General features: G+C 43.4%; 1 protein-coding gene across 1 annotated transcript in view; it reads right to left on the bottom strand.

The window, feature by feature from the left end:
* The window catches only part of LOC142803093 (monocarboxylate transporter 12-B-like), a 49,486-nt gene extending 24,714 nt beyond the window's left edge, over positions 1-24,772 (bottom strand). Inside the window, exon 1 of the mRNA XM_075888198.1 lies at positions 24,650-24,772. Within this exon, the coding sequence (XP_075744313.1) occupies positions 24,650-24,712 (63 nt within the window). The 5' untranslated portion in view covers positions 24,713-24,772. The remainder of the gene's footprint in view (positions 1-24,649) is intronic.
* Positions 24,773-26,448: the final 1,676 nt, after the last annotated feature.

Genomic DNA, 26,448 nt, shown 5'->3' with positions numbered 1-26,448 from the left:
CATGCCGACTCCTTCGGTTGACATCGACTGTTCAAAATGAAATATTAAACTAGAGCACTGCACGAACCGTGATTTTCGGGTAGGGCCGGACCTAGCCTAAGCCCGGCACTTGTTGAAGCTAACCCACCTTAAGCAACCCGCACCCGTGGCTCAAAAGCAACGCCCGGGCCCAGCCTTAATCCGAGAAAAAATATCCACGCATATCGACGCAGTGCATCAAGATAAGTGGGCGCAGTTCTTGGCATTGTACGGCTCGGAAACTACAATTTTCTAGAGGGTAGACCAATATATTATAAAATAATTGACTCACATGCAGTAACCTAACCGCTCGGCGGCAAAGCAAGTTGTTAAGGTTCATGTCCACGTTGAAGTCGCTGACCGATATAAACGGTTAGCCCGTGTAGGTGTTTTATTGTTAAAATTGATATTCGTCTCCTATTAAACTCTTTTTCTTGTGTGTGTCTCACATATGTTTCGATTATATCATAATTTACCCGAGCATTGCCGATATACTTTAGCCGTGACAACAGGCATCCAGCCTAGACCTTCAAGATGTTTCACCCTTAAAAATTTTACCTCTATGGCCTAGCCCAGTCAGAATGAAGAATGAGCTGGACAGGGGCCCGAGCCTATAACCTCCTAGGTGGTATTGCCCGAACATAAAATATACAAGAATTCATTTTGAGGCGTACGTATCCACGTTTTGTTTGTGCATTCTACACTAACTAGTAATATTTGATCTACGCAACTACATATGCGAAATGGCCTCACTGTGGTAACAGCTAACCAGACATACTCGGTACTAAGAGCAGTTGTTCGGCAGTGGTGTAATTTTCATCTATTTAACAAATGCGATAGGAATAACCAAGACTGTTTGGTCGCAGATGTGTTAAAAATGTGATTCGAAGCGTAGGTTCAGTTTCAACAGAAAGCGCAATAACACACGTAACAATGAAGCGGTCGCCCTCTTTGCTCTCTATGAAAATCTAAACACACTCTCCATGAAGCCCAATTGTGCAAAATTCTGACTATTCAGCTGCCGTCTCCAGCATATTAGCATGTTTCATGCCAACAGAAATAGAGGGAAATAGCAAAATTTATTACGTTCATTTTAAGGGCACTAACCTTGACAAAAGTATAACGAATTCCGTGCCCCACGTGTGCTTTTCAAAATACGCATATATAAACAGCTTAAACGTAGAAAAAACATGATGCTAGGTATAGAAACATTTCAATACATCACAGCCTTATTAGTATATACAGTCAATAGGGCTCAAGAAATTGCATCTTTATTGAGTGGTTGCTGCCGTTTTTTGTTTTATTTCACTGCTACTAATTTTTACTTCCACTTTTTTGTAATGCCGAGAGGTTTGAAATTATAAGAAATAAATTGAAGTAAGTTTTTGTGGCATAGCTCAGAGTTCATTTTTTTCGCATAATACTGTGCGAAAAGTCAATTTATCAAAAGTTTCAATTTGAAAGCACGCAAGTCTCTGAATTGGGTGTTGTGCAATGCAAAAAACTCTTGAAGTAGTTGCACTAACTAACCTTTGACGCACTGTATATCTTGTTTTTTTTAATTGTGAAGTGATTTCCAATCATAGTTCTAAAACTTCCACCACATATCTTCGGACCTTTGTAGAATGAACATAGCTTACGAGCTTACCCCTTCGTTTCCTTATTCCAGAACATCGTGTCATTGTCGATTAAATCTATGAAACTCATGTAAAAGGGCTTCTTCTTATGGATTTCACCAATCTATTATATGCACGGTAAAAACTAGACCGAAGTTTTTAAAATATTTCAATCACGTAAGCCTTTCTGATGACGTTGTACAGGCGATAAGGCTACACGCGTACGACTTGCAGGAGGTGCATTTAGAGATTTCGATCTGTTTTCGGGCATCATCCCAGTTTGATAATAAAAGGGCGATAGAGCCTCTTCTTTTTGGCTCACTATGTGTATCAAGATGAGCAGACATCATTCGGTAAGGAAATCAAGACTGCCTTTATTCAAGGCAGATATATTTGCAAGTGAATGTGCTTTGTGTCAAACCTTATTTATTGAACCAGTGTAATTCCTGCACATTGCAGCTATTTTATGGCACTACCATGCAGCTATCACTATAAAGCAGAACAGGACGAAATAACGCTCAGACGTTATATTGTGGGCACGCTGAGAATTATGTGCATTTCCAAGTCACGTCACGCCAACAGTGGCGTAGCTCTATAGTGATTGATTGTAATGAGACGCAGCGCAAACCTTTTCTCTCAGCTTACCGGGCAATAATCAAAAACATTGCCTTGCTTCGAATCACTGTTATCTGTCTTTTGTTAATAGGTTGTCAATTTATTTGCTGACATTTAAAGCGCGATATGGAAATAACATTTTGAATGCGAACAATAGCGAATGCAAATATATAGGAAATAATAGCGATAATTTATCTATATCAGCACGCCGTCTATGAAGCAGCCTCATAGGTAAAAAGCGCAGAGATAAAATGTTGTGCCTCATAAAACGTTTTCAGATAGCTTGCCAAACTTCCAAAAAGATTTTTTTCCGGATACAAGATATTGAACATACAAGTGTGCGCTATGTCGGTAAAAAATCGTAATAACCCACCTGACCTAATCCTTTAATTTTAACTATTACCTTGAGAAAAATGTATCTACAACTGTCTACTAGATCACATTGCTTTGCTTGGAGGCGATGACGCGTTTTGCCTTCGGTTGATAAAAGAGTTTGCTATACTCTGCGTTTGATTCTCTTTATTATTTTTAGGTGAAAATCTCCTGCATGGCTGGTTTTCAATCCAATCAAGTTTGTCTTGTTTGTCTTTTTTTAGCACTGTGAGATGCTTGTGTCTTAATTGTATAGAAATGATGACTTTCATTTCCTACGCAGTACTTATTGTCAAGCTGAGGAACTTTTTGGCGATTCTGTTTAGCGCTCTGTTATATTACTTTCAGTTTTTCAATTATTCTATATTTTTTAATATGGAACTTGCTGGATGTATGTAAATATTTAATGTGTACATGCATGCAACGTATAACCCATCAAGTCGTACGGTATGCCTCCTCAACCTTTGCCTCTTTCGGGGTCTGTAACGTATTCATAAACAAAAAATGAAAAGTAAACAAACAAACTGAGCAAAGGGAGAACCCGGTGCGACTCGAGCCCACCACCTCTATCCCGGGGCTTGCCCTAAGCCTGGAGCTTCAGGACCAAGGCCGCCGCAGTCCCGGCTTGAAAACCAGGTTACCTGGCCTAGTATCGGTTTTCAGGTCAGCCAGATTCTAAGCAATGCTCTACATTGAATGGATGTGATTACCGCCTCAAGGAGGCGTCAATATGGTGTTTCAGTGACCCCGATTCCTATTGGTTCGACAAGTGCCCCATGCTTGGTGTTCTTTTTTTTCGCAGCCCTCGCTTGATATTTATCTCGGCCTTCTGCAATGAATTTTCAACTAAAAAGAAAAAAAATCGTTTTTAGTTCACAGTTCTCTTTGTTTCAGAATTTTTTCTCGCTTTGTGTTCTAATTTAACGCAAGTACAACATTTTCTTCAGAATGATTCTCCAACTTGGAGAGAGACAGGTAGAGCGACAACGTGCTGAGTCATGAATAGAAAATAACTCCGGGTTTTCCATGTCAGAAACATGATACCTTAAGGACAGACGGTGTTGTCGGAGGTGCCAATTCATTCTCACCATCTGGGATTCATTACCGTGCTTCGAAATTCATCGACGTGGGTCCTTCTGCATTCTGCCTCATGGAAACACGGTCGGTCGGACCTGGAAGCAAACGTGCGTCTTCGTACGAAGACGCAAGTTTGCTTCCACTTTAAATAGAGAAAGATTCCACTTTAAATAAAGAAAGAGCTGTTAAATATAATAATTTCACGAGCCAAAACCAGGTCATGATTGTGAGGCAAAAATTACTAGGTGTTTTTGAAATTTTACGCCACACGAGGTTTTTTCACGTGCAATTAAGTATAGTTACAAAACTGGCAGCATATCCACGGAGTGAATGATGGAGAGTGGGGCGAAGCATTCGTCCGTCCATGCGTCCGTCTGTGTGACCGTCCATGCGACTGTTTGTGCGCCCATCCCTGCGTTCTTTCATGCATCCACCCCTGCGTCCGTTGATGCGTCCATCCATGCATCTGTTTGTGTGTCCGTTCGTTCATCTATTCAACACTCCAAGTCCCACCATCTCGCATCTTTTTATCATATATTCCCCATATAGAAGCACCGCCATCCAGCGGACATTCCAAGGACTAAACGAGAGGTGGCACACGCACACTTTTTTACGGCCTGCGCTTTGGGTCCACTTCCCACCTTTAACCACCTCGAGTTCATGGTATATTCTAGTTCACTGTATTCATGGCACTGCGACCAAACACTCGCTAAACCTTTCGAAAACCAAGGAGGTTACGCCCAGCGAGTATAACGTAGCAACCTTTCCCTGTCAGATAGGGCTCAATTTACATGCCAATGGCTGCTAATGAGAAATGAGAGACAGGAGAATTCGGCTTTTACTTTCTTACGGCTTGCGCTTCGTATCTACTTCTCATTTTTAACCACCTTGAGTTCATTCATGGTATATACAAGTTCATTGTATTCATGGCACTGCGGCTCAACGCTCGCTATACCTTTCTAAAGCTAAGGAGGTTACACACAGCGAGTATAATGTAGCATCCCTTTGTTGTCCGATAGTGCTCAATGTACATGCCAATGGCTGCTAATGGGGATCGCAGCGTGCGCGCTGACTAAAAGCCGATTGCTCATGTCTCTCATTCCCCATTAGCAGCCATTGGCATGTACAATGAGCACTATTTTTTATTGTTAAACAACGCACAGAAAAAATCTCTCACTGGCACCACCTTGGAGGTCAAGTGTTATACCTATTTCGGGTATGTGCCACTGGTGGTTACATACGAGGGACGCCCAAGCCACGTCATTAGAAGCTTCGCCCCTAGAAAACTAGCTTTTTCGCCACCGTCAAAAATGCAGCCGACGAGGCTAGTCTGACCTTCGGCTAAGCAACCGAGCACCATAGTGTTTGTACAACCACAGCAGCTGCGGAAAAGCAGATAGCTGAGAATGGGTGAGTTCTTTCCTCATTACTCCAGTTCTCACTGCGTTGTTGAAGAGCTGCAATTTGAAAGGTACTTCTACAGCATATAACATATGTATTCTTGCGAACTGTTTACCTCTGTTATTTTTACGAGTCTCGTTCTGTGCGTGGTCCAAACAGCCTTTTTGTATCCCTAATGGGGATAAAATCTGCGGTTACCTAAGCAGGCTGCCGCAGCTGATGAGGTAGAGATGATATTTGGTTTTGTCAAATTGATTTTAACCATTATACCTGGCGTTTCAAAAAACGCGTCCGAAGTCCTCAAACGTCAGCAAAACGCGACATTCATTCAGTGCTTCCATAATTACTTTTTTTGTAGCCACATGTATTTTAAGATGAGTAAAGAAATCTTTTAGTGCGGTAAGTATGAAAGTTAACTTTTGAAATTAGGGAAATTAGGTCAAATGAAGCATTGTAGCCCTTCATGTGAACTCCTTATTGCAGCTTTGGCATCTCGACAAAAATCACCGCCATATCCACATAGGGAATGGTAGAGAAGCTTTCTCAGAGATGATCGGGTTACCCGCAAATTCTCTCTGCACATCTTCTACCATCATACTTTAGCAACGCAGCACGAACTAGTTAAAAAAATGTTTTTAGCAATGATGAAGCTGTGCGCACAACTAAAAGTGACTGTGGTAAGGACACTACGCTTCAGTCGAAAACCAAAGAAGACAGTCAGCTGTCTTCTTGCGCTCCACGGAAAGTACGAACGCGTGGCACATAAATGCTGGGACGGGCCAGGTGCTCATTCTAAACGATGTTCTCTGCGCGGCGCACCAATGCAGCTTGACTGCGTGCCCTGTGCACACTGGTGAAGTCTTGTTATTTGTATAGGGGCAAGATGTCACGGCAATGTACAGACGTGGCAGCGTTGTTATAGATAAATTATATATACATATGAGATGTTCTTGCAAAATAAAAGAAGGGCGTCCCTCGATGATATAGAGGACTCTTTGCACTATAAATAATATTACTTTATGATGCTCTAGGTATGCTCGACGGCGAGGCTTCCGCGCTGTCATCGCAGGGTTTCAGTGGTGAGTCCATGTTGTTGTCGTTGATGCGAGCCGGCCGTGCTGCTGCGCTGGCTTCTGAAGTGCTTATGCAGCCGAGTGGTAACGAGGAGTGTTCACTGTATGAGCTCCCGCCGAAGAGAAATAAAGTGCACGTGCCGAGAGTGATGTGCGCCAACTTGAGGGACGGCACGTCATCTAGTGAGCATTCTTGAAATTACCAGAAAGCCAACGCCTTCAGCGGTGGCCCACCATCTAGTAAGGATTTCTGAAATGACCATAGAAGTGACAAGCTGCTGCCACCGGACAAGCTGAGAGCATAAGAAAGTTCCGGGTGAGCTACTATAGGTTACTTCGGTAGAGGGGGTTTAATGAACGAGCCGAGAATGCGGGCGGACCAAGATGAAGGTGCTCGATCACCGATCTCGTGCCTTCTTCTCGTGGTGATGATAGTTTAGCACATGATATCCACGTCTTCCTTCTTTTTTATAATTACCCCCAGCGAAAAAAGAAATGAAGCCCTTGTGGCATTCTAGCAGGTGGTGACAAGCGGGTTGAAGTAGGGCTTGACACAGTCTACGCGAACGATATCACTTCCGCACAGCTGAAGGTCGCTCGGTGACGCGACAGGTTCAATGGCGTAGTTAAAGGGTGATGTACGTTCGACCAAGTGGTAGGGGCTATGATAATTAGAAAGTAGCTAGGGCGATAAACCAGAAGCGCAGGGCGGTACATGCTGCCATACAAGTGCTCCAGGAACAAATATTTGTGCTGAACGATGGTCGTCGTCACGGGTCTCCTTCTGGCGCTGTTTGTCGGCTGTAGTAAGGCGCTTGGATAGCTTACGACACTCTTCGGCTTAACTAGTGGCTGCCAAGACAGGCGCGCATTCGGAGGCATCTGGCGCGTATGGCAACAAAGTGTCGATGGTGTGTGATGGTTGGCGAATGTGGAGAAGAAAAAAATGGGGAAAACCCGGTAGTGACTTTTGTAGCGGTTTTATACGCGTATGTCACAAATGGAAGAACGAGTTCTCAGTTTGATGAGAAGCTGCATGCGTCGTGAGCATGTAATCCAGAGTACGATTAAACCACTCAGTGAAACCCGTCGCCTGTGGGTAGTAAGCTGTATTTTCTAGTGTACAATAAGGCACGGTTGAAGCAGTGCTTCTACAAAATTGGAGAGGCATACACGCCCACCGTATATCAGGAGTTCTCGCGGAGGACCGAAACGATTAAAGATGAAAGATGCGACGTCGTGTGCCGTCGCTGTGGAAACGGCAGCAGGTCAAACGTGCCGTGTGAGATGGTCCTCTGCCACGATAGCCCATCGGTTGCCTGCCATTGTCAATGACAGTGGTCTGTAAAGGTCATTTCCAACGCGTTCGAATGAGTGGTTTGACCATGAAAGTGGCTGCAAACGAAACTGTTGCAGGATGTGGTGGGTTTTCGCGCCGCGCCACTGACCCGCAAAAAGTGCGTGGCAGCTCAGAAGGAACGCAGGTGGACCAGGATGATGGTGCTCGATTGCCGATTTCGCGCCTTTTTTCGTGGTGATGATAGTTTAGCACATAATATCCAGGTCTTCCTTCTTAATATACTTCTAACGATAACTTTGATGAAATGAAACTCAACAAACTTCAACGGTGAGACGGACGCCGATACGCGGACGTACGCAACTGTAACGTTCTTCTGAAGCGCTCAGAGTGAGTCAGCGTCGTTACATCACTGAACTGCCCACTTCAAGGTAAGGGTATGCGGGCTGGATGCGCATGCAGAACACACCAACTCGGGTGCTATACCACGATTCCAGCCGCGAACCTGAGTCAAATGTAATGGCTCTCTCACAAAGAACTACGCATGCGCCAAGAAACGCTCCCAAACGTCATGAACCGGGGCGTGATATTGGGCATCTGCCTGTTTCACTTTTTGTACCTCAAAGCTGCTATTGCTTTTTTGTAGGGACAACTTCAGTCCTCCTATTTCACGAAACCATCGAAATTTACAGATTTCCGCGACTATTCCTTAGTTTTTTTGTTGACTGCCTTAATTTTTGTCTCTACTTCAAGATGCTTGCCGCTTTAGTAAAAGTAACTCTGAAGACCACGAGCAAATAGTTTTCCTGATTTTCTAAAATTTAGTACACTTTTAATGAAACACCCTGGATGTGCTTACATTGCTGCCATGAGGGGGCATATGTGTGATCGATAGACTATGTGCTTCGCAGGATCAGTGTGAAAGGAAGTGCCATTGAAACACCTCCTCCCCAATTGGTTGTGCATTGTACTTACCTCTTCTCTTCCCCTATGGTACATCTTCCGGCGTAAAAGCATTACAAAGTGTTATTTGTCTATGCTTTTTGCTTATATTGCAGAACTATATGGGTCGCACGTGGGATATGTGGTTTGAACATTCTGTGCTGTTCGTCAAAGAGTACCAAAACATCCGGCAATTTTTCCACAAGGGTGCTTCTAGCCAGACAAGTAGGTGAATCAGTTTTTGTGCACAAAGCAAATGCATCAACTTTTGAGGGGAAACTAAAATAAATATACAAATGTTAGTCTAACAAACTCAAGCATAGACGAGAATATTACTGTTGTGGTGTGAGGAACTAATTAATCAGTGTGGACTGCAAGGTCGACGAAACCTCACTCCAGGCCGCTAGAATATGATGTGCTTGGCACGAACACTTATTTCATGTTGTCTCGGGGTCTCTAACAACTATGACGGAGTAGAAGGCGTCGACATGCCGACGGCATGGCGTTTATTGCTATTTATATAAGAGCAGATGCGTTTGCGTATCAAACAAGGGCATTTTAAATTTTTTTAAGGGCACAACCATTGTGAACAGACCTATTTTCGATAACTATCGGCACGTGTTGTGTTTCCTGCGTTTGTTCCAGCTGAACACTCAGCTTAACGACATTACAGGGAGCGATGGCCTAACCAACGCTCCAGTTTCGCTAAAGCGCCCAAAGCAATAAATATATAAAGACTAATAAAGATTGGGCAGTGTGTGTCCCTGTTTCGAGCTTTATGTGTCCCGCTATACGCAAGAGCTGTTACTTTTTGCACGCGTAGTATATATCTGTGAACATCTACAGATATTTCATCCATATATCTATCGATCAACCCATCTAGATTGAAGAATGGGAGGAGATTAGGGACCACACAGTGTAGTGGAATGGAATATGTGACCACTTGCAGGACGCAGAAATCTTTATTACCAGGGTCATTGGTTCGAACGTTTCGGGGGGAAGGACTATTTACATTGCGCAGAATTGCTCTGTGAAAAGCGTTCTACATAAATACACGCCCTGTCACGGAGATGGAGTGCCACATTCAGTAGTTTTTATGCAATGTCGCCCGTGAAGCTGTTTGAGTGTTTTGTGGTTTTTAAAGGCGAAGAATTTCTTAGTGAACTTCGGTGACTTTGACCGTATCTCTATATCTATTTAGCCACCTACGATTTTCAGCTCCCTTGGCCGTTTCGATGAAGGTATATATATAAAAATTGGTATGGAATAACATCCCTGCATTACAATATCGCTATCTACTCATAACACCAAAGCCTTGACATGTGTTTCATAAATGTCATTATCTACATTTCCTGGTTCTGCTGCTATAGCAATGGTTTCAATTACATGACGCATTCGAAAACTGCTATGGCATGGCAACACTGCGTGGCGGACATACGTACAAGTCCCAACGTGATAAATTTGACGTGCATGTCATGTAAGTCAAGGCTGCACGCCACGTTATTGGTGTGCTCGCGGTCGTTTCGCTAGCTTTACATATACCAATTTCTGTATTATGGGACGTGATTGGATGACAAAGTTATGACTGGTGCGAACATAGTAATCATGAAATGCATGTCATGTAAGAACATCACAACATGCCACGCATATGATGCGCTCGCAGTCATTTCGCTAGCTTCACTTATACCAAGTTCGGTATTAAGGGACGCGAATGGACGATAAAAGTAAATGACACGTCCAAACATGACATTCGTGACTAGCGTTTCATGTAAAACATGACTACATGCTGCGCTCATAGTGAACTCGCGGCCGTGATGCCAGCTCTACGTATACCAAAGTAGGTATGATGTGACGTGAACTGACGAAGGTAAATGACACATCCAAACACGACAATCATGTTATGCGTGTCATGGCAAACATGACTACTGCTATGCTCATAGCATGCTCGTGGTGGTTTCGCTAGCTTCCCTTTACCATATTTAAAAATAAGTGACGTGAATAGACGAACAACACAAATGCCAGACTTAAACAAGATAATCATGATATGTAAGTGATGTACGACCTAGTTTACGTCCGCCTAGTAGTGCTGTACTGATTTTAAAGTGACATATCAACCTTCCTCGTTCATGCTTCCCATATCATTCATTCCCACTGTACGTGGACTCTGCCAATTTTCGTTACTTTCTTCAACAACAGCAAAAAAAGAAATGAGAGCTGTGACCATTCTAATGGATGTACTCGGTTTTCATTTGGATTGTGTAAAGGTTCTTCTGTCTCTTTCTATTGTAGCTTACGATAGCTTGATTTGAGGCGGTCATATCTTTTCGCGACAGCTTATGCAGCCAGCATCTACCGGGGATGGTATCATCTGTGGACATGGACTTTGGCCGGCCCTCGGCTTACACGTGTGAATTTTCAATGTGAGTAGGCTTAGGTTGCCTACGAAAAACAATCTTGTGTACCTTTTGCGTGTTGACACTACGAAATTAAGCTTGACAGGTCCAAGCCAAAGCATTCTCGATGATACGAAAACGCCCATTTGATATATATTACGAGCACGGTAAACATTTTTCAAACCAAGTTGCACATCAATTTTCAATTTCAAAGTTCAGTAGTATGAGCTAATTGGTGCTACATGAGGAACCCATCTATTGTGTCTCCTAGTTGTATATGCAAACATTCTAATGCGTCTGCGTAACTTTTGACTAGCATTACTCCAGTTCATAATATTTTTCACGTCATCGCATGTGCGCAAACACTACAGTGCATTTCCATTCACTTGCGTTTGTAGCTAAAGAAATTATTGCAGTAAAAGCTTGTTAATGCCAACTCGGTTTGTTGTAACTCTAGTTATTTTAAACTAACGCAACCTTGTCCTGCCACAGCTTTACGTAATTCTACAGGAAATACTTCGAGTGCATTGGCACATACATTGAATATTTCGAGATAAAAACCCCTTGGCTTTCATTCCAGCTCGCAGAAATTGGCCCAGAATGATCACAAATACGCCAAGACAAATCACGATAATTACTCATTACTTTCGGGTGTGTAAAACAAGCATAGTGGTTGATTTATATGTATGCTATCGTAGTTGTAAATCTCCTCTGCATACTACTACCGCTGCAGGTTTGACACGACCATGTCAGGCAATGCATGCCTTCTGCCATATCGCCTTAGAATATTACAAGGAAACATGGCTAAGGTTCCTCAAAGTAAACTAAAAAAAGAAATACTTAAAACTTGGTTGCATTAGCTCTGATATTTAAATAAACGTGTTTTGAATCACAAATGAAATCGCATGTTGTGTAATGAAGGCTCACTCATCAGGTAAATGCAACTCACTGCTTGTTTTTGACGTTTACTGAATAATCAATAAATTCAAGCCTCTGTTAGAGCACCAACATATTTTACGAAATCACTTGCCACAAGCGTGCAGTATCACATAGTTTGCGAGAACGAGGGCACAGATGGCTTCTCTTGGTTCTATACGCACAATGCGGCGCGATATCTTTTCATTCTGGCGGTTCCCAATAATTTAAGGTGAATTCATTTTAAGCGAACAGTTTTATGGTACCGAGAAAATTCGAATTAACGAGCTATTACTTTTTTACAGAACATTTCAAACAGAAGTGTCTTGCAGTAATGCACTATTCAAAGCAATCATTTGATGACACACAGTATGAATCTTCAGAATTGAAGTATATGTGGATTTGGCCTGTAAAATATTGCCTGTTTCTAATATAAATAGCCAGACAAATAGCGCGTCAGCCCGTGTTTTATTTCGCCTGTACCCTTCAGCACTATTCAGCTACGTGGTGTAAACAAGCCACATGCTTTCGCAGCAAAACATACCTCCCTATGTAATTACCCTACATTTCGCAGGATAGAGGCAATTGCGCGAGCCATCCCCAATGAAGAACCTCTCTCATTGTACTGTTCAAGTAGGCTTGAATATAGCAAATTATACGCAAGAGGATGCTATCTGTTGACAAGAATAACCTAACGGTCTGTGCGGTGTAGGGCGCATGGGCGCGAAACCAGCAAAATTGGGCAGTGCGAAAGTGTGTGACCGAAGCTACATTACTTGTGAAAATATGTGGCCATAAAATAATTGCCTAAGATCATTGTAGCCTAGTAAGATAAAACACCTGAATACTTATAAAAACAAAAAACAGCAATATTTCGCCTGCAGAATTAATGATTGAATGCGGCTGCAACTAATAGGAATCGATAGAAATGCTGCATGCAGCAAATACTGCATGCAGCAAATACTGCAGCTCTCTTTTTTAGAATGCGTCGTGCCATGACTCTAGTGATTATGGTACTCGACTGTCATGGATTTATATCATGGCTGTGGTCACAGCTTTTTTTTTTGGTGGAGGCGGAAACGCTCAAGGGTCGTGTGCTTAGATTGAAGCGCACGTTAATGAAGCCCATGCGATCAAAATTGTGGGATCCTTGACCTAAGCTATTTCTAGTAATCATATCGTGAATTTAGGGTGTCAAATCGAACCAGTGCTTGATATTACTCTTTAGAATGTGGTATAGGTTAATAAATCAATACTTTTGTTGCAAGGTTTTTTTTTTCAGTGAGAGTTGCATCGTTTACAGCTGTCCCAGCGTCATAACAACATACTTTATATCTTCCTCTTTCTCACTTTGGCGTTTTAGCAGCTGGTGTGGCATGTGTGTTCCCCTAATAATTCAAATGACATCAAGAGTAAGAAACCCTAACTTTTGCATGACAGAAAGAAAAACAACTTTACAGGACATCAACGGAGGAGAGCTACGTTTTATGCTTATTTTACAGCTGGACACTTTGCTGCTGGAACAGCCAAGAAGCACTTTGGCGCGGCAACCCGGGCCGCTTACATTGCCCCGGACAGGCAACGACAATCTGCACATTTATGACGGAAGAAAAGCTTTGTCTTCGGATGTTTTGCGCGTTGAGTTACTTGTGTATATGTTGGCGCAGTCGTATATCATGTGCTCAATTTTGATGCAGCAAAACCACAGCCTCGGTAGACAGGAGATCTATTGAGAAACATAAGAACGTTAGCTGGGCAAGGGTAAATGCCTGCCTGTAGAAGTCTGTTGCCGGGAAGGTTGCCGTGACAGAGCATACCTACAATTGCTGTACTATCGCTGCCAAATGAAACTACAACAGCGGCAAGCCCTAACATTGGTATGGTGCGTGCCCTCTTTTCATCACTACGGTGAGCTGCAGCCTTCATTTTGACAGCACTGCTCATATGCGAGCCGGCCTCTGGGTATAGCTATACGGCATTCCCCAAACTTTTATAAATGCTTTCAAATGATCGCGGTTGACTTTACGCCCGTAGTATCTCGCTCAAACAACACAAAGGCCCCGTAAAATTTCATATTCGGATGCGTAGTATGCGCGAAGGTTGACGATTGCAGCTTTGATTACACACGCGCCAAAATTTTCTTTATTTCATTGCGTCATCTTGTGATATAGGTGCACATTCCCCGAAGTGGTACAAACCACGGGTGCCTGTCTGACGGAGGAATTAAGAGAGATCAGCCGCTTTTTCCAACAAATTACAGAAACTCCGGCACGGGCAAAAATCTTTCAACCTACCCAGGATACTAGAAGCGAGAGATCTGCAGCGAGTATTCAGCATCAATAATTTCATCTAACAAGTCGTCAATAGCTAATGCCCCACCACTGTGTCCCAGTGGCTGAGGCACCCAACTGCTAACCCGAAGGCCGGGAAAGGAATCCCGGCTGCGTCGGCTGCATTTTAGAAGGAGGCGAAAATGCAGGCCCGTGTGCTCAGGTTTGGGAGCACGTTTAAGAAACCCAGGTGGTCAAAATTTTCAGATACCTCCACTACGGTGTCTCTACTAATCATAAGGTGGTTTTTGGACGTTAAACGCCACTTAATAATATTATAATTATTACCAAAGTGTTAACGCATACAGCTCGTCCAGATTGATTTCGATTAAAAAGCCACGTGCACTTTCAAAATTTACACGAATCAGTGCATCAAGTTTATCTTTTTTTTGTAGATGGTGCACGATGCATAGAGACCACAGCCTGACCAAATTAGGAAGCTTACGCGAAGTAAACTAGGTCCAGTGAGACATGCACAAATGCAAACTACTAACTGGGAGTTTACTGAATGCAAGAACGCATTGAAAAACATGCGAGAAAAACGACATGAAAGATTTGAGTTTATAAGTTACGTTATCTATATCTTATTTGTGCAACTAAACTGACAGCCTGGTAACGCACATATTACCATACTTGTGAATTAGACAAGCCTCAACTATTTCTCGCCCTGTCATATTTCTATGCTGGGACAACATCTTTGACCCAGCAACAAAATACATTTGAGAAATTCGCAATGTATGCATTCACTCGATGAAGACTGAGTCTTCACTGGTGCCCTCTGATTCAGTAAACAATCAGGAAACACCTCTTTGTTTGGTCGATATAGCATCTTTCTGCAAGACGAGGAAATAAGATATACATTGTCTAAGAAAATAAAATACACTTGTTTTGTTTTCATTGCTTGTGTCTACGAACTTCTGTCTGCGACCCTGTTGGCCTTTCTTTGTTGCTATACAAGTTTTGTTTGAAATCCGCGAAATTCCCTCACTGGTCGCCATGATCACGGATGTCACGGAAATTATGGCAATTACTTCAATGTGTTCTCTGCTGCTTGCGACAGCAACCGACAGTGCAAATTTTATTGCATAATGATCGGTACATAAGTATGATGTTCGTGCACACAAAGTTTCCCAAGTCATGCGTGGTCTTGCAAGGTGGGTCTACCATCTTTGTAGTTTTAAGATATCCCCAGGCAGTGTGTTGCACGACGAAATCTCCCAACACCAAAAGTGGAACCTATGGCGGTTTGCGAGCCGCATTGCTTTTGAAACATGAGCCCCAAAGTGGCCCTGCGAACACTTCAGCGAACTGCAAATACTAAGATCTTGATTCAGAAACAAATATTTACAGAAAAAGCAGGAGAAATAACCCACATTTTTTGCAACAGACAGATGAAGACATTCCGGCTCTTGAGCCACACTCGTGACTACCTGAGAGGAAAGTCCACGTGTACACTATATGCAATAACAGTGATTCAGCGGCACTCATGCAGCTACAGGCTCCGCGCGTGTTCTGAGTCTGCGTGGCCCAGCTCGGATCTGAAGCAACAACTAATAGGCCGTCCAGCTAGCACAGGAAACTGGAAAGGCTCATAGTTCTCGGCTGAACTGTAGGCAGGTTCCAGGCCCTATTCTGCAATTCGCTGGGCACTCTATAAAATTTCTAATTTTTGTCTCATGGAGTGGTCATCCTGAGGAGCTATTCTGGCGTTGTCAAATTCGTAGACAAATCCTATTCGGGCTCTGCAGGATGGCTGGAGCTGGCGAGCAGCACGCCACCTGTTTGCGGTGTTTCTTTCACAACGTCATTTTGACGCCATGCCGCTATCGCAACTCTCGACACAAATGAGAAAGATGGAATGCGTTTCACCATAACGAATGCTGCCCCCTGAGACACGTCTTTATATGCACATCTCTGAGGCCATGCATGCACAGCACCACTTAAGCCCTTCAAACAGGTTCGACGTGGCAGCCCACCGGACGCCCCTGAATGCCCTGTACGCATTCCCTGCATCGCTTTTCAAACATCTTCACACGTTCATACGCACTTTCAGACTTGTAAAGTTTGCTTAAAAGTCCTGTTTCTGCACATTTTGTCCAATTAGGGTCTTTTTACGCTGAAATTCTGCTGACGGGTTTGGTTCACAGACGTGGTGAAGCCCACCATGACGTCATGACTCACCGTTTTTTGCGTAACAGAACGCGCTTCGGCGCATTCGACATGGTCACAAATAAGCATCGCGAGAACAGCTCCCCTTGTAGACTGATTCTGAAAACTCAACAAGGAGACGTAGCATGGCTTTACGCGGCTTAAGCGAGTGGTCTCACTACCGGAACTTCGTAGATTTTGGCGTAGTGTAAGGTGCTCGACCGAGTGTTTACTGGAGAAGCTTGTTGAATCATGCCGTAGGTTTATTGCTATGAAAAGAAAATTTTAGCTTAGAAGCTGGTACTAGGGCTGGAATGCACAGCCTAACGAGAAAGCCAGTACGAAATTTCATACGCAATTACTTGTGAACTACGAAGATGTGGAAGCTAATTTATCGTGAAGTTAGAAGAAGCTAGCCGGTAATGTGTCAAATACTTGACCTCCTCTGATGTTTTCCAGCACTCGGTGTAGCCGAGTTGATACGTGAGTACACTGTGAAGTGCCCACGAAGGTTTTCATCCGTTCAATAAAAAGATCAACTATGAAGCAGTCGATGCTTTGGTCGCTGTATTGCAGGCATACGTTGCAAAAGGCTTAGAGGCTGTGGACATACATATATAGCTGGAGAAATCAAGGTCGTAACCTCGCAAAACGTTTTACCAAAGCTGCGTGAGCGCTTAGTGCGTCGTCATAAAAAGTAGTGAAAATGTTCCAGTGTGTGTTCTGAAGAACTATGTAAAGCCACTTGTGGCTGTGAGGTGTAAAATTACAGCTGCAGTGCCAGTTGTCCGTTGGGTGAAGTGAGAGGGTGGACGGCAGAATATAACTGGTGGATTCCGACTGAAGGTGAATAAGAGAACTGGTGTGATAACACGGAGTTGCAGTCAGCGTTGTGAGGGCAGAGTACTGTGGTGAGAGATATGCAGTGTCTTCTCGTAAAGGACAGAGAGATTGGACGTCCCCGTCGGCATGCCTCTTACCAGAGCTTGTGCACTACTTGGAGGTAAATTTGCGACGACAGAGTCTAGTGAGCTAGACAACGCTAATATATTTTATATGGGGCGAATAACAGCGGCCCGCGCCTGCATAACGCAGGCAAATCCACGTACGAAATTATATTAAGGAATCTGGCACGTAATTAGGAGCGGGGGGCAATAGCTTTTGTTAAAGTGACACAACTGTGCCAATCGGCACACGTCAAAAACTATCACACACACACCCGATGACCACAATTCGCTTTATACTGCATGCATCATTGCATAATCTCCCCACCACTCCATGTGTGTTTACTCTCGTACTGTGCCAGGCTAGGAGGTCTTCTCAATTGCTTTTTTCTCACACCTAGCCCGCACATACATCACCCTTGTGGAGTGCACCAAAGCGCATATCACGAAAGATCACCAAGATTCCCACGTTATGACATCCAAGTAACACACTTACTCAAACAAATGTGGCCATGGCATTAGTGGGTGGTAAATCACAGACGCACACATTCCACTTAACACAGGCGTGCACATTCAGACTTCCCCTCCACCTTACTGCGAAAGAATGGCCACGACGACTATCGTCCAGAGTGGCATCCTAGAGAGGCCGAAAATAGACGCCATGTTTCTGCTTCGTCCTGGCGAACCAACGGAACGCTATGAAGTGCTAGCGCTTCGGTGTACTTAAAACGTTGCCAAATTATAAACGCCAGCACCGAATGACGGCCGACGAGGGTGATGCTCAAGGCGAGCGGATGAAATAGCTTCCTCTTGGCAAAGAAACCAAATAAATTCAAACGGACGCCTGACGGTCTTGGTGCTGCGGCGCATCGCCTCTCGTCGCGAACGGCGCCAGTCTGAATTTGTAATTGTTTCATCATGACTGTTACGTCATAGTAATGACTCATGAGCGGCCACAATTGGATGTGCATAATGGACAAATTAACAGTGGTACTTAACAGTGGTACACTTTATTTTTTATTTTTAGCTTGTCACCGACTACAGGAAAAAATAGGAAGCAAGCGAGAAATGAAGATGGGGGGGGGGGAATACAAAGAGCAGCAGAGATAAAGAAATCGATAAAATGAGAGAAAGGAATACAGAGTAAGGAAGTGCGCAAAAGGCAAGAAAAAGAAAAGGAGAACAAAACGAAAAAGTGAGAACAAACGAAAGAAAAACCGAAGAGAAACTTGAAAACAACGGCTGCCCAGCTTCTCACTTCTTTAGGACTTAGAACCACCAGAATGTAGCTGCCTTAAATTTTTTAGTGAAAAACTTACGCAGAGCGTGGTTGTCGCTGAGCAAGTACGCCGGAGAGCCGTAATGAAGAACTAATGCGGTGCACCCAACGTCATCACTGCTGACCTAGCGAAAGGCAGCCACTGCTATGAGTAAAGCAACATTCGCGCTCTCTATAGCTTCAAAGCAAACTTCTTGATGAGAACACCACGCGTACAAAGTATTACCCTCATCAAGAATACAGCGCGAGCTATTGCGAACGAACAGATATAGCAGAAAAAAGTTTGCATACTCCGATAATAGTGTTAGGTGCCATGTCAGGCATATACTTCAAAAGAAGTTCAATAGGCTTGAATTGCTGGCTCAAATATTAATCAGATGTTTTTAATGAATTCCACAACTCTTAAAAAATAAAAACTGCGTGTGGTTCACCAAGTACCCAACAACCACTATGAATCATTCATACCGTGTCACCTTTCCCTTGTCAATGGCATGCATTCTATGTCAATTTCACGTGACCCATATTGCAACGTTCATTTTTTATTGTTTGAAGAGAAGAGGAAAGCAACGCAAGGGAGAAGGCAGGGAGGTTAATTAGAAAGACATCCAGTTGGTTACTCTACCCTGGGGGATTAGGAAAGGAGACAAGAAAAATGAGGAAGAGAAAAGAGAAGGGAAAAAAATAAGACAGTAACTTCACTACAGCGTGTGCAACTCCACCACAAGTCAGAGCCGTTCAAACGAACATATCGTGGAAATACACGCTGCTGCGCTGGTGGCATGTTTTATTCATGGCATGCAACTTGGTAGCGCTTTTTGAGAAATTTACAGCTGGAACCCCGTTTCTATGTTTCAGTGAGTAATTTAGCGGAAAGTCATCGTCACACACTGGAAAGTTTTGACGTTTGAACAAAGTTATATGGAAAAGAAAGGCTCGACTCACTCTCTCATTTCCTCTCTTGTGGGTCACTTAGGCATGGCGCATATAATCGGAGGCCATGATACACCGTGGAATTAATAGCGATAAACATAACAATTCTCGAACTTGGTATGCTTACGAGACACTGCGAAAATGCAACTTAGTTGTTGCTTCTTTCATTTCTTCTTCTTTCTTTTCACACCTCTCAGCTGCCTGCAGCGACGATGCATGTCACCAGCTATCCTCCCTCTTCACAGTGGAGTGTATTTAGGGCAAGAAGGACGCAGACTTCTGCACCTCATAATGAAGCATGCCTCAGCGTCTTTGGGGGAAAGGTAACGGTTAGCGAAGATAGCAGTCACCAAGTCACCAAGAATTGGCACCACAGAGCGCGGGCTCCTGACCTCGCACTGAACAACCTACTTCTTTGTCTTTGTAATCGTCTATATAAATGCGTGACCTTCGTTTCACTTAAGTCTTCTCAGTATGTTCTTTTTTGTAGTTGTAGCTACAATGGCCTCGCTGAGCCAATTAGGCGTGGCCCTGGTCTGCGCATGCGCAGTGATACTCCGCCGCCACCGCGCGCGGCTCGCCGACGGGGTGCCCGCAATTCGATTCGCTGCGCAGACGATCAGTGGTGTCACGCATCGGAGCCGGCACCTCCCTCGCACTCGGCCGCGGCCGCGCGCGACTCGCCGCCGCCGGTGTGCGCTTTCCAGAGGAGTGCCGTCATAGCCTTGGTAGACATATGAACGCCGACGCGCGCGCCTTCCCTGTGCAGTCACCATTTGACACTGCGCTGGAGCCGCTTGATAGCGCCTCTGACAGGCGTTTGCCACTGTGGTATAGCTATAGAGAAGGAGAAGCAAATGCTGCTCAACGGTGCAGTAGAGCGGAGAAGCTTAACTCATCGGATCCCGAATTAGTTGCCCGGCAAAATAAATATATGTGTGTCATTGCAGCAGCAGTAAGTATGATAATCAAGCTAATCCTAGACACTCTGGAAAGCTAACAATAATCAGCTGAACCTTTGCTAACGCTACGTATATCCTGGCATAGCTGAGCTAAGCCACTGCCAATTTTTCTCTTTCTCTCTTTTGTGTGCCTCCTTTTTTTTACCTATCTCTATTGTGTCCTCTTTCTCTCGCTATCACGTTCTCGTCCTTGCTCTTTTGCGAAGGTCATGGGTTTGCTCCCGGCCTCGGCATTCGGATATCAGTGAAGGCTAAAATGGTGGCGGCCTATGTGCTGTGCGATATGCGCATGGTAAAGAACACCACATGGTCAATATTTCCAGAGCCCACAACTACACCATCTCTCGTAATCGTGGTTTTGAGAAGTAAAACCCAAATATATGGTATATCTTTATTATCACTCTTCTTCTTCTTCTTATTCTTCTTATTATATTATTATGATTATTATTGTTGATTGTATTATTGGTAGTAGTATTTCTCTTTATAACTTTGTTCTTTTTCCTGCATTATTTTTTCTCTCTTATTCGTTATTATAAAGTGTGTTTTACTCGCTGCCCTCCTCAATTCTCTCCACCTCACTCTCAGTTCGCTTGTCTACACCTTTGCTGTGGGACACTATACAAGACGATGCTGTGTTTTGTCAGCGTGTCTCAGTAGCCGAATGGTCTGGCACTCGATGAAAACGATCAAATACGTAGTTTCAGCTTGGCGGCAGCAGAAGTCCAGCTGCTGGCATATGCAGATGACATCTCGGTGCTTTGTTCTAACAAAGAAGGTGTTGCGAAAACGATAAGTGTTGTCAAGCATTTTTGTAATGTCAAAGGGAGCCGAGTAAACTGGAGGATATCCCTCGGGTTGTGGCGTAGACGATGGCCGTCAAAACCGGCTGTTTCGCGAATGTGTGCTGAACGGAAACACCTACCAGGTATCCTGGTGTTCCTCTTGAAAGTTATAAAGGCAGCGAAGAGTTTTAGTCGCAGCAAACACGAGAAATTAAAGAAAGGGCAAAAAGTAAAAAGCTACGAACCTGTCTGTTTTTGCTAAATCCACTGTGTGCAACATGTTTTTTGTCACGAAGCTGTGGTATGTTATGCTGGTGCTGCATTCTTTGAGGATCAATGCACAAAGGCTGCATAGAGTGTTCGAGGTCTTTACATGGGGATCGGAATGGGAGAGGTGCAGTCGGACCCATTTGTTCAGGCACGTGAAAGACGGAGTTCTTGGTTTAGCACACCTGTTTGTAAGACAGGTGGTAAGTAGATTCTTGTTCTTCCATGACGTCCATGATTATTTTTTGTGTACGTTATGGCAACTGAGGTTAAGCAACACCATACCAGATCTCGTTGTCACCACTAATAATAGCATGACGAGGACATTGTCCGGCTATCTCAAAGAAGTAGTAGATAGCATATGTTTCTTGTTTGTTCTTCCTTTGATTATCTGTTTAGTGTTAGAAGAAAAGAAGTGCATAGAGATTGATGTGACGTTGTTTGTCCAGTGCCATTGTACAGGGTCATACACAGTAGGAGACCAGGACAAAATGTTCTGAATAAAGTAAAAAACAGGCAGGTACCTACAGGATGAAAACATATTTTTCAATTTTTTAAGCTACACACAGGACCACTATCAGTGAAGACATTCACAGACAAACGGGCTGTTACACACCATGAGAATCACACTGCCTGATATGCGAGAAGCCTGAAACAATAGATCATGTTTTTTCTACACTATTAAGAAGGCGTTTACTTTTGGGATGTCTTACAAAGAACATTAAAGAAGGAGTTCCCACTTGATGCACATGCGATCAGGTATCTGGCTGTGAAGATTGATGACGGAATCTCATTCGATCTGGAGATGTTGAGTGGCCTCCACTGCATATGACGCGCAAAAATGGCTGAATACCACAACAGCCCGGATGCTAAACGAGCAAGAATTTATTTCAGGCAAAGCATGTCTGCTTTCATTGACATGGCGAAAGTGCAGGAGTGAGTGCCGGAATGGCTGACGAGGTTGCAACCTCTGGCAGCCTTGAAGGAATTTCAGGTAGACAACACTAGTCGAGGTGGGGCTGATGACATTTTTTGTTGTGTGTGTCTAAGTAAAAAACATATTTGTATATTTTGTAACATATGCGTGGTTACATTGTCTGAGACTGGCAATGAAAAAACAAGAAAAATGAGTAGCCGAATGGTTAAGACGCTCGCTACCTAACCATGGTTACGCGGTCTCTAATCCCACCATCACATGAAAAAGTTTGTTGCGGGACAATTTTCCACTTCTTGATATAATTATTTCTATGTATCTTTTCGTTTCTTTATTTTTTCACTCTCTTCCTCACTCACGAATATCTCCTCCGCTTGGTATAAGGCGCACAACTCGGCGCATGGATTTCGGGAGCAAAGCAGGAGACTACAAAAAAAAATGCGGGCCAGTTGAGGATTATGATACTTTTGGGTAACGACACATTACACCGAGCTTGTAGAGCTTGGCTGTTGAGAACAGAGGCGACATTAGCCAGAAATTAATACCGAGAAATCAGAGCGCCGGACCGTAGTACCTTTTCTTGCCAACTGACGGCACTGGAATTCTATCTACCAGCAGCAAAACAAGCAGACACAGTAACCACAGACGAGCGACGCGTTTGCTCGCCAACCGCGGCGGCGGCGGACTGAAAAAAAAGACATGATCAAATAGAAGGTGTTCCTTATTCTTCGAGTGTTTTGTTCCGGCTACCGATGACAGAGCAGATATTAAAAGGTTGGTTGGTTGGTTCCTCAACAGCTTAGCGCGACCCACTTAGGGGGATAGGAAAATGAAAGACATAGAGAACAACAGGGTACGTGCTTCTCAATAGGTATACCTGCATTGTTCAACTTGAAAGTGACAAATCCTCTTGCTAGTTGTCCTCGCATTTTGATTAACACACAAACGTTTTGATGCAACCATGGAGCGATAGAGCTGCCTTCTGTGAAGTGTACTATGAAAAATATTCTGAATGTTGGAGTTCGTGCGATATTTTAAACAAAATATACCCGTCCAAGTGCGTCTTACAGATAGTTAACCAGTGAAACTGAAACTTGTAAGCCCCTCTAATTTCAGTGGGATAAACAAGATGCATCAATTAGGTCTTTCTCAAGTATCGCATACATTTGACCACAATTATTATTCTGCGTTTGCCACCTGTGTGTACGATTCATCCTTTGTGGTTGACTAATGGCAAGCAGTGGGACTTGCGGAATTTTGGCGAACAAATTTTTGTTTACCCCTGAACACGTACAGCTCTGCTACAAGAAACACTTACAAGTAGCAATAAAAAGAGTTCACTTCGCCTAGTTCAAGATGACGTCTTTTTTTTCAAAGGCCCGAATATTTATGCAGTTCTAAGGGATATTTTCTTTTTAAAAAGAAAAATGAAAACTGAGCAAGTTTTCTTTGGAGCAGCGTACCTTCATCTCAATTCTAAACTTTATTCCTATACTAACAAAAGGTTTCATGGTCGATCTCCTGGAGTGGGTAAGGGCCAAACAAGAATGGCCAAGCAAGCAAGCAGCTGTTTTCAAAACAGGAGATTCGAGCGCCCAGCTCTCATTTTGGCGAAGCGGAATTATCGTAGGCCCGCGCACTGAACGATGGAGATGCGGATTATAACAAGGAGGCTACGAAAATTCCTCATGGTCCTCATTTATCCCGTCTGTCGCAGTGTTAGTCACTTCGAGATGTTGAAGCTCATCAATAAAAGCAGAGCTCAGGGGAAACTTCATTAAAAATTCACAACGTATGTGGTATAAGAGAGATTTGTTAGTACAATTGAGCAATAATTTTATATTTTCTAAAAAGCTTATAGATGAAGGTGCTCATGAAAATTAATCTTAATACATAATGAGCTATGTGGCACGCTCAGTTGGCTTTCTTTCGCTTGAGTTCTTTCCTCATCTTTTTGTTTCATGAAGGTCAGAAATCGTTGCGTTTTTTTTTCGATAACTTCTCCTGATTCGGGTACATATATTCTTATCTTGTACTTGCAGCAAATGACATGTTTGACTATTTCGACTTAGAAACTTTTAGTGTTTTTAAAATCTATAAAACAACTGAAACAAAAGGTCTCCCTTTACCGAACTGGCAAAACACCACCAGAGCGTAATTGAGCACAAACTGCCTGAAATGTGTCGAACCAAAAGGTTGTCTTTTTATAGAATTTGTGATGGTTTCAGCTGGTGAAACATATAAATTTTGGACAGGTAATCCATTAATATATTTATGTCACATTACCTGCAGTCAAACTATAAAATGTTTTTTTGTATATGCAGACTTCAGTACATACAGCATCAAGTACTTACTGAGTCACCATGAGATTTGGTTGCACCAACGGCGTCACCCGTTGATCGCTGCGAATGGCTCATTAGAGGTTTTCAAGGGGCTGATGCACACGTTGGGTGTCGGTTTCTTGAGCAGTGTTTCCTAAAAAAACAACGACGATACTTTAGCACTTAGCAATCAAAATCTGATGCAGAGAATATAACCGAGCCAGATATGCGGAACACCATGGGCGGGAATAATCCCTTGGGTACACGGCTCACTGTGTTACCTACAACTGTTATACGTTTAAACCAGTGTATGTAATAAAGGAAGGCTACCTTTTGTCAGCTCCAGCGGTGTTGCATATTTGGCGTATACACCGTTGCGAAGGCAGCTTCCATGGCAAGTGCGACCCGGTACCACGCGCGTGGTGTTTCTAGTTCGCTACTGCGCAGCGTTACTATGGCGAGGCTTCACACAAAATGCACTCATCGCATCTGAACCCTCATGACTTTACTTTCTTCTCACTCTCTGGAAAAAAGCCAGCATGTGCACACAATGTTCATTGCACTCTTTATCCGATTTTCCCCTTTCCTACATGCCCACTGCAGGTGGGGGTTATCTCTCTCTCTCTATTTTTTTCTTGCAACCGGAACTGCAGAACTTCCCTCAATCTCTAATAAGCAGAAAGCCTCTACATGCCGGGAAAGAGAAGCATAGCAGCTGTGCTGCTCACTCCAGTAAAGGTATTGCTGGAAAAAATCTAGACACGGTAAAGTAAATAAAGATGGCTCTACTTCAATCGCGTACACTAACCAGCGGTAGCGAGGAAAGCGGCCTTGCCTGACTGATAAGGGGAACACGCTGTACGTATACATTCACGAGCGAATTAACGTAGAGGTATTACTTCCTATGCAAAAATTCTTTTTGAAACCATACAATTTTTGTCGAAATCGAATTGCATGACTCAGTTATTCGTGCTCGACCATAGAAATACATCAAAACAATCCCACGTTATGGCACTTTGATAGCCATAGAGAAAGAAAACACATTTACTCATAGAAAGCGCAATGCGGTTCACGTTGAGCGGCCTCCATATTCCAGATAGCCGCTTTCCTTCACCCTCACTTGTATTAGTTGAACCATACATCACTCATCTTCAGGTCTAAGACCAAAAGGTTGGTCTTCCACTCCCCTTCCGTTGATGAAGCGGCACTGCGGTTTTGTATGAATTCAATACCATATCGTGTGGAGTGTTCGGGACATTACAGCGCTTGCTGATGTAAACATTTAGGTTGTGCTAGACATAGTAGCCAGATCACCAACCAGCGGTTATACACGAAACCGAGCCACAATAATAAATAAGAAGTATGAATACCCTAAGATCTGTTCTTCTTGAAAGGTTCTCTAAAACGAGGTGCTGCACCATGTCACTACACATAAGTGATTCAATGGACACTCTGTTGTGACTGTTGCCACAATCAGCATTAAGACAAGTATTCGTGCATAATCGCGAATTCAGCAATTTGGTAGATGTTCATAGTAGGATAATTGACAGAGCAACAAGTTAGATACAGTCATTAGTGATGTGTACTTTTTTCCTCTCCGTATCTCATCTTTTGCACCCCTTGCGCTGTCAGGTTTTCTACGATGTACAAGTGCCATTGCTGAAGATTTCAATCTTTAGTGTTGCGATAGACTCCCTCGCATGAACCATATTGTTACGTTTTAGAACGTCTGTGTACTCTTGAAGATCCAGCTGAATCAATATTGCTAACACTTTTGATTCGAATGAAGATTAGATTTAGGGTATAATTGATTCTGGTGTAAGTTATTTGTC

This window comes from Rhipicephalus microplus, chromosome 3, assembly GCF_043290135.1.
Source record: "Rhipicephalus microplus isolate Deutch F79 chromosome 3, USDA_Rmic, whole genome shotgun sequence".
NCBI lineage: Eukaryota > Metazoa > Arthropoda > Arachnida > Ixodida > Ixodidae > Rhipicephalus > Rhipicephalus microplus.
Note: the sequence above shows the minus strand (reverse complement) of the source record. Positions and strands in the feature narration are given on the sequence as shown.